The sequence below is a fragment of the Hydra vulgaris genome, chromosome 09, assembly GCF_038396675.1.
Source record: "Hydra vulgaris chromosome 09, alternate assembly HydraT2T_AEP".
Taxonomy (NCBI): Eukaryota; Metazoa; Cnidaria; class Hydrozoa; order Anthoathecata; family Hydridae; genus Hydra; species Hydra vulgaris.
The window spans coordinates 34,869,633-34,879,786 of record NC_088928.1 but is presented as its reverse complement, the minus strand read 5'-3'; the positions used below and the strand labels follow the sequence as shown (position 1 = coordinate 34,879,786).

The window sequence follows — 10,154 nt, the reverse complement described above, 5'->3', positions numbered from 1 at the left end:
TTCGTTATTGTTTTATAATTAGCAATGCGGTAAATCCCAAGTAATAATTTTAACTTATCACTTGCAGTCCGAAACCTTTGGTTTGTATATTATAACTATATTATAAAAAGTATCAACTTTATCAACTTCAAAAATTACCAACTGGGTTCAAACAGTAAAACAAAACAAGCCGGCTCAAAGTCAATTTGAATTTAATAGAGGTCTCTGTCTACTAGTATGTTTAGATCTTAAACCATTTAGCTCAGTTAAAAGACCTGAGTTTAAAAACTTTTGTTAAAAAATACATCATTTCAACCTCCTTTATTCGACTGCATATCTAGGTCTGCTCTTCAAAATCTTTAAACTTCGGTTAAACATAGAGTCTTAGATGTTCTCTCATCCTGTGTAAGTGGAACTTTGACGATGGATGGTTTGACTGACAGGCACAATTATTTACTATATTTTGGAATTCGTTTAAGTGTTGTAAATAATTGGAGTTTTCACATTAGCTGTTCAACAAGTGGAGTCCGACACTTCTGATCACCTTTATTGGTTTGTTAAAACTGTTTTAAAAGAGTTTCTTTCTCAAGAGAAAATCTTTTTATTTTTTAATATAACTGATGGTGCAGCTAATATGAAAAGAGACTATCCAAGCTTTTAGATCATGAACGTATGACATGCACTGCCCACGGAATTCACCTGTTATTAACCTCAGATAACTTACAAAAAGTTCCAGAATTAAATTTACTAGTATAAAAATGCAAAGATGTAATCAATACCTTACATTTTAAAGGATGTAAGTTATCAAAGAAAGTTGAAACTCTGAAAGGATTTAAAAGTTTAATTAATTTAATTTAGGAAAAATTTAGCAGCTAATTACTGATAAAGAGCATTCAATTCTGGATTTCGAAAATGAAACTCAAAATGGAAGCATTTACACAAACAAAGTTACCTAATTCTTGTGTCCACAGTTCATTAAAAAATAGAGCCCCAACCAGACGGAATAATAGTCTTGAAATGATTGAATCTATTTTAGATCTAAATATTTATATTGACACTGTGTTAAAAAAATTAGAAAGTATGATTTATGTTTTCTTCTAGAAGATTTGGAACTTCTGCACAAATTGCATAATTTCTTATCTTCATTTCGAAAACTGACTTTATTTGTTAGCGAGGCGTCACCAAACTTGTCTTTTCTTTCACTCATGGTCACTAAGATTAAAGGTTCCTGCATTGCTCAAGTGACAGATTCTTTAGCTATAAAGTAATATAAAAAGTTAGTTGAACAATCCATCAAAAAAATGGCTGACTTACTAGTTTGGTTGAACTAGTCTGTTGTTTTTATGTAGCAATTTGCAATGTTGTGTTGACAAAGGCAAACTAAGAAACTTTGTTAAAAACAGCTACAATGAAACAAAAACTTCAATATTTGCTTCAAACGTTTTGCCAAAAGAACTTTCAGCAGAATCCATGAATATAAAGAATACTTTATCTGCATCAGCTGTTGAGATAAATTAAAACAGTAAAGGTGCCAGTGCATCACAAGATTTTAAAAAACTTCGACCTTCTTTAATACACAAGACAGCAAAATCATCATCAAGTTTGGAAAGATTGCCAGATAATAATACAGGATAACAAACGAAAATCAATCTTTATTTTAGCATTCATGACAAATCGCTAGCTTTGCAGTTTTAGGAAAAGAATGCTAAAAAATTTCCGATTTCAGCACCCGTAGCAAACGTATAAACTATTTTTATCTTCATCTTTATAAGCTTTAATCAATACTTTATGAGAATCTGGTCATTATAATCCATATTTTTCTTGAAGTTCATGTTCATTATTATAAATAACTTTTATTGCTCCAGGTTTATCTTGCATTTAGCATTTAAAGTGTACCCGTTTAATGCCTACTGTAAAACTGGTATCATACTGAATGGAAAAAGATTATCCTTGGCTCTGTGTTGAATGAATGCAGTTTTTATTATCCATGATAATTACCCTATTGTTGGTCTATGAGCTGTGTCATGTATTTTTTAAATTAAGAGATTTTTTAATAGACATCTTGATACGAATTTACTTTTTCGAAGACAGTGCTTGCTTTTTGCATTACTTCACATAATATTCATAGTTTTGATTACATATTTAAATTTTTAAAAAGTGTTTTTTTTTTTTATGTTTGCTAAAGACTTATCAGTTAATTTTAAATTGTATTAACAGAAGTTAAAAAATAACTAATGTTGCTTATTATGATATGATATGAAGCGAGCTAGCCAGCCATGAAAATTAGTCAGCTAGCCAGCCAAAAAAATATTGACTGTTTAATTTTAACTGGCTATAGAGTGTAAAATTTCATGGCTAGGAGGTCTAATATGGACGAATTCGGTACATCAAACCAATTGTTTTACTAATTTTTGATTAAATATAATCTATGTGGGAAGTAATCATAAATTTTCAACAATAAGAATTCCTAAGAATTTTATTGACTCATTTTTTCCAATTAGTCTATTATTTAGAATCAAATCAGCTTATTTTAAAGTAAGGTTTTTATCTTGTGATTTCTAATTGAATAAAGTATATTTTATTACATCTACATTGATGGAGAGTTTATTAGCCTTGATCTATTCATTGACACTCAAAGTTCATGTCAGAATAAAGTTGCTTAATGTCACTGTTTGAAAGAAAAAGATTTGTGTCGAATGTCACCGAAACAATTATTCCCTTTCGCAATTTTAAAACTTGTATTAAAATATTTTTTTATCATCGATTAATTCTTAAATTAAAATCGAAACAATTTTTACTTTTTTAATTCTTTAAGTCGTTTTAAGAGGGAAAAGTATCTGCGGACTCGCCAGCGTGCGCTAGCTTGAAAGCGCTGGTCAATCTGGGAAGATTGTTACCACCTATCTTACAAATTAAAAATGAATGCAGAAAAAAGCAAAAAACAAAAACTGTTGAAAAACTAATTTTACTAGGAAACTTTTTTAAATTTATTTAAACTTTTTAACATTTTCAAGACCACCTGGAGTTACTGGTTACATGCATTCATGATGAAATGGTTTTAATAACAAACCCCTTAGATCAACCATGTTGTTCAATTTTTTATTAAGAATTTGTTAAATTGGAACACAGTAGTAAAGTTTTCAATATACTAAAAAGATTTAAACTCAATACATAAAGAAGCCAAACTTTAGTATTTTTCTGTTTATATAATTATTAAATTATTACAAAAAATACAGCACCATGCTTATGTCGTATTTATTGCTTATTAATATTAAAAATAGACGGAGATTTTTCAATTTTTATTATATTTTTAATTTACCGTTTAAAATAATTAAAATTTTTGCATTTGTAAAATATACAAATTTGCCGAGGCAAAAAGAAGACAAAATAGTCTTATAGCCAAGCCCCTTTTAGTCTTAGCCCCTTATAGCCAAGCCCCTTATAGTCTTATCGCTAAGCTTCTATTTATAATAGACATCAGAGATTAATTTTTTTTTCGTATGCGTTTTTGATAATATTAATATAAGTGAAGAAGTTTTTAGAGTATTTTTATGCGTAATGACGCTTATATAAATTAAAGATTACCACTTCCAAAAAAAAACTAAAGTTAAACTGATATAAATTGATAATCAAACTCTGGTGGTATCCTTACCTCCACTTAAGTCAGGGTTGGCAAAAAATCGACCCAGCGGTTGTTTTTATTGTTTATTTTTTGGGTAATTATAGGATTTTATTTTTGTTTTATATCTGTTAAAAGTGTTTTTTTTTTTGCTAAATAATATTGAAAGTAATTGTAATAGCCTCCTTTAACTATTAAAATATAATTTTAGATAATGTTATTTAATAATTTATAACAAGATTTTTTCAAAAATGGATTTTTTAAAGTAATTTAAAATTGTAATTAAAAATTATAATTTTACGTTAAATCCAAATTAGTTTATTCTAGAATTTTAAATACCACTTTTTATTATAAAAAATTCCAATGGGAAGTGGGAGAAAGAAGGCTGGAGAATAGGAGGAAGTTACTAAAGTTAAAAACCAAAATAAAAAAACCAAAAAAAGTTTCTTGTGACTATTGTCATGCTTTTCTTAGCAACAAGATAGAACAAGTAAAGGTCCATTTAAAACGTTGCCAAAAGAGTTTTTATAAAAGCGTACAGAATCATTTGAATAAAAATTGTGATACTGTATTTCTTATTTGAATAAAAATTGGCTATTGTATTTATTACTGTAATTGATTTTCATAGATATAAGCAATCAAGTTATATCAACATTCCTATAAGAATGTTGAGCAATCAAGTTATATCAACAATTCTGTGATTGATAGTCAATCATTAACCAGAGAAACGAGAAATCAGTTTAAAAAAAATTACCTGCAGCCGTATTTACTTCTCTCCGTCAAATTTAGCGGAGTTTTTGTCTGAAATTTCATTACATTATTTCTATGTAAAGAAATGACGAAAACTTTATTTAATTTAACTTAATTTATTTAAATAAAACTAACACTAAAATAAAACATTTATATTTAAAAATTATATTTATGAAGAATTATTTTATTAATGTAGTTAAAAAGAAATTTTTGACTAACGCTCCGTTAAACGGAGAGATTAGAATACGGTCCCTGACGGATTTTACAAATTTATTTCTAAAATTTTAAAAATTTTTGCTAACTCAGGATCAATAGAATGAATATTTTCATCGCTTGATTTAGAAGTGAAAAGACAAAAAAGCTTGAGAAATAATATAAGCAGTATCAAAAATACTTGGTTTCGTAAAAAAATATATCAAAAATTTAATGACATTATTAATTTATTTTAAATAATCAATTATCTTTATTCAAAAAAATTTTATTGAATGAATCTTTGAATTTATTTAGTTTCCAAAAAAATTATTATAAAAAAGTATACTATTAAAAATAATATTGTTTTTAATTGAAATTTTTCATTTATAGTTAGCTAATACGCTTATATTTTTAAAAATACTGTTTAGAACAGTTTTTAAAATGATAAAATACCTCAAAATACTGTTTAGAACAGTTTTTAAAATGATAAAATACCTCAAAATACTGGTTAGAACAGGTTTTAAAATGATAAAATACCTCAAAAATACTAGTAAGAACAGTTTTTAAAATGATAAAATACCTCAAAATACTGTTTAGAACAGTTTTTAAAATGATAAAATACCTCAAAATACTGGTTAGAACAGGTTTTAAAATGATAAAATACCTCAAAAATACTAGTAAGAACAGTTTTTAAAATGATAAAATACCTCAAAATACTGTTTAGAACAGTTTTTAAAATGATAAAATACCTCAAAATACTGGTTAGAACAGGTTTTAAAATGATAAAATACCTCAAAAATACTAGTAAGAACAGTTTTTAAAATGATAAAATACCTCAAAAATACTGGTTAGAACAGTTTTTAAAATGAAAAAATACCTCAAAATACTGGTTAGAACAGTTTTTAAAGTGATAAAATACCTCAAAAATATTCAGATGGCTTGGTTTTTTTTTGTTTTTTGTTTTGGTTTATTTTTATAGTAGCATAAATTTTGCTGTTAAATAAAATATGTTACATAAGAGTTTCACGTTAATAATATCAATAAGTAATATAATTTTAAAAAACAGACCGGGACTCAAAGAAGATATGGGTGATGTACTACCACCTCAATCTTTTCATAAAGCATCGTAATACATATAAATATCATTAAATGTTATAATGATCTGAGATGTAAAATTTCAAATTTAAATCAAAGATTTAAAATATATAAACTTATACCTACAAAAAACAAATGTTAAATTACTTCCAACTAAGAATAAATAAATAAAAAATTCGTTAGAAATACTTCACTAATTCACCGGAATTATCATTCCGTAAAATTAGAAATGTGTTTTTTTGCTTGAAATTTAAATGAGTAAGGATTTTACCATAATATATTTTTTAGCATTTTCTTTTTGAAAAAAATTCCATATCTTAGGTCCTCAAAATGCTACGGAATACAAAATTTTTTCATTTCTCTAAATGAAAAACGTTATTTAAAGAATTAGAGGCTCACCCAGTAAACTCCATGGTTATCATATTTACATAAGTGCTTTTTGAGGATTTCATATTTTGTTTCCACAACCAGTTCAAAATAGAATACAAGATGCCTTCATTACTAATCTTTTTACAAAGCATAAACATTTTGTTGAATGTGCCAAAAAAATCATATCAGCTCAACATGGCATTGTGGAGCTCAACAAGATGCTAAAAAATTTGCATCAACAATAAGAGATCCAAATAAAAATATTCTTGTCTGATTTCTAAAATTATATTTTTGCAGAACAAATGGTTTAGCATTACGTGGGAAATATACTAACAAAGAAAATGTCTGACAATATAATGACAATAGAATTGAGGGAGGAGACGGTATTTAAAAAAACCATTTTAATACAGTTGCTAAAAATGCCCACTATAAATTACATCAAATGCAGAATGATTAATCAACTTGTCTTAACATGCTCTGCAAAAAGACATTGTAAAAGCTACCATCAATTATTTTATCGACTATGATTTTCATAGTCGATAAAACACCAGATATTTCAGGAACCAAACAATTATTACTGAGAGTGCAGTTTTTCATACATCTAATGAGTAGGCTATGATTTGTAAGGAGTTTGAATTTGACCGATGAAAGATATGAACGTTGCTGAGATATTTGATTGTATCATTCAAAGTTGCAAAATATTGGCCTTCTCCATATTAATCTGCTTCGTTAAGGTCATAATGGGTGCTCCACAATAGCGGAAAGAAAATGCTGTTCAGTCAAAAAATCCAAAGATTCACACCAAAGCCGCCTTTGTTTACTGCGCCTCACATAGACTCAATCTTGTAATTAACGATCTAAATGATGTTGCATTGATATGTAATCCTATTGGCGATATTAAAACAATTATTGCATTTTTTTCGTGAAAGCCCAAAACAAATATCTTCGGTCTCAAATAATCCTCGTCTATGTAAAACAAGACGGACTAGCAAGTATAAAAGAATTCGAATTATTTGCAGTAAATTTGAAGATATTTATTTTCAACTGGAAAAACTTTCATTGCAAGCAAATAGAATTACACGATAAGCTGCACATGAGCTTTACTTTTCAACATCCAGCACGTTTATATTTTGTTTCCAAATTATTTTGCAATACTCAGTCATACTTAAACCAGTTAATCATGTTCTTAAATCTGTTTAAGTTGATCTTTTAAAATTCCAACTGCAAGTTCAAAAACTAATCAGCGCAGTAAAATATCACAGAGTTGAGTCTAATAACTATTTTTTTTTTTTTTTTGAAAAAATAGTATAACTCTTACAGAAAATGAACATTATACTGATCTTAAACTGATCTTATACTGATCTTAATCTTAAACTTATACTGTTTCTAAAACAGTGCAAAAAAAAAATCGTAGCAACACACTACGGGCCACTGAGTGTGTTGTGACGCAACTACTACACTTATCTAAATGAGTTTTGAAAAAAAAAAATTCTTGAGAATTGAAGAAAAAAGAATTAAAGGATTTTGTGACATGTTTTGTGCGTTGTACCGTAACAACTGCCGCACTTTTGACAAGTCTTATACGGAGGTTTGTTTTAGTTCCAATAATGGAGCTTTTGTTATGTATTTATTATATAAAACCAATACTATTGTTTCAAAACTTCAAGCAATTTGGTGCATTCAGGTTTTGTAATATAGGTTGGAATTTAATTCAGGTTGGAAAGTTTACATGGTTCAAAGTTATGACCATGTAGATTTTCAAGCCCTCCCAAAATAAGGATGTAAACTTGGTTATATCATTTGAACAATATTGAATGAAATTTAAAATAAGTTTGCATTTAGTTAAGAATAAAAAACGACTATAATCCTTAACCCATCTCCTTAAACTAAGTAAATTATGGCCTCTCTTAGAGAGCATAAATAGTCCATGTAGCGCATTATATATTCCCCAAAAGAACACCAGCATTAATTAGTATTTGCTCATTAAGACATTTAAGTTGTCTATTCTTATCTCTATTTTTATCACTTTTGATTAAATTAAAGATGATTTTTTGTACGTAAATGAAAAACAGGGTGTTTTACTGTCAAAAAACTGTCTATCTTCAACTTTCCTCAGGTAGGTCCAGAATTCATTTTAAACCAAACTTTTAAGCTAGTGCATTAAATTTTTCATCGCTATTAAATAGTTGAGAATTATTAAAAGTTTGATGGATTTTTTAAATGGTGGGATTTTTGATGGGATTGATGGGATTGATGGGATTGATGGGATTTTGATGGGACTTTGATGGGGCTTTGATGGGACTTTTTAAATGGCGGTCATAGAAAACGGGGCTATTTTTATTATTTTAAAAACAAAAAAACAGTATTCGTATTGATTGATCGTAAAGCAGTTTTAAAAAATGAGCAAACAAATATTGTTTTATTATTATTAGTTATTTTGAATTTATTTCTTCGAATATTTACCCAGGTAAATATTCAAAGACAAATCAAAAAGGTTTATGCTGTTTAATATGAATGTGTTTCTTAAAAAAATGTTGTTCTTAGTGGCAGTTATATTCCGTGAGCGCTAAAAGTATATTTTATAAATAAAAAAAACTAAAAATAATTTTTTTTTAATTTTGAAATTTTTAAAAATCCCGAATCATATTTACATACAAATAAGTTTTATGTTTTTTAACATGAATTCTTTCTAACGACAATTGATCACGTGACTTTTCGACGGTTAAATTCCTTGAGCGCCAAAAAGATACATTTATAAATCTAAAAAAAAAACAAAAAACTAAGCGTTGTTGTGTCTGCTGTAAAAATATGTGTTCCATGTGCCAGTTGTAATATTATATACATTTCTCATATAAGGGATAAATTGTAACATTTTTAAATTTCTGTATTACAAAGATGCATTTTTCCCTTTTTTTTTTTTTTTCTTTTTTTTTTTTTTTTTTTATCAGCAACCGTAAATTCTTTTTTTATTTTTTTTTATTTGTATTTATAAATATAGAACAAATCTTTATTGATGAATACTTTTACAGGTTTTTAATACATTCTGAATGTTATCAATACTTTATAATAATGATTTTTTTAAATATAATAATTCAATGTAATAAAACAATGTAATCACTAATTATTTTAGAAAAAATATTAATAGAAATAAGCAAAACAATAAAGTTTGAATAAATATGTCAGAGTTTACACAAGCAGTTACTGTAAGTTTTTAAATTTTAAATTGCATACAGACTCATCAAGAAAGTTTGATGTATACTTAATATGCAATTAAATGATAGACATGCTTGGTTTATAGGATAGCATAAATGTGGGCCATGTGTGGCTATGGTATTTATATTACTTAGGTGTTAGCCACATGTGTTTATAATACTTATACCACTTGAGTATTATAAATACCATAACCATACCTGGCCCACTTCTATGTCATCCCATAAATTGATTGTAGCAATCACATGTGGCATGCATCAAATTTTCTTTTTGAGGAAAGTGATTTGATGTTTTTAAATGCAAACAAATATGACATTCTTTCTAAAGCCAGAAAAGTTTTGTTTATTTATTTAATAATAATATTTGTTTTAGTTATATACATCTACAGATGGTGAGTTTTTTAATCCTCTCACTGGAATTGACATCTGTAAAAATTGTGGTAAAAAGGTATTATTTTATCATATTTTTCATATCTCTAAATTAGTTTTATCATCTGTTGTACATCTAAATGTAACTGTGTATATAACTGTTGTATAAATTTGTACATACTTGATCTTCAAAACACAGTAACTTAATAACCAAAACCATTTTGAAATGCTGTTATATAGGTTTTAATAGATGGTTTAAACAGCAAAGTTTTAAATTATAATAAAACAAAAAACAATAGTGCTCGAAATTTGCTAACCAATGGCATCTATCAATAAAACATGAAAAAAGAATTAAGTTCGCAACTGGTAACACTGGTTTATGACAATTTTAATCTCTTCTATGGAGTAAGCTAGACTCTGCTTGTGGACAAAATGTTTTATCCCAGTAACACCTGGGTGACAGAGCATTATGAAGTTCTGCTAATATTACTTTAATATTGCTTATACTTTTATAACTTTTGACTCAGTAAAGCAGAACTCAAAAAACTGTTAAGCAATTAGCTAATACTGTA

At 27.2% G+C, this 10,154-nt stretch overlaps 1 protein-coding gene across 1 annotated transcript in view; it reads left to right on the top strand.

Annotated features, from left to right (window-relative positions):
* The first annotated feature begins 8,923 nt into the window (after window positions 1–8,923).
* LOC100206541 (protein regulator of cytokinesis 1) overlaps window positions 8,924–10,154 on the top strand; it is a 61,511-nt gene continuing 60,280 nt past the window's right edge. Inside the window, exons 1-2 of the mRNA XM_065805496.1 lie at window positions 8,924–9,207; window positions 9,587–9,661. Of these exons, the coding sequence (XP_065661568.1) occupies window positions 9,181–9,207; window positions 9,587–9,661 (102 nt within the window). The 5' untranslated portion in view covers window positions 8,924–9,180. The remainder of the gene's footprint in view (window positions 9,208–9,586; window positions 9,662–10,154) is intronic.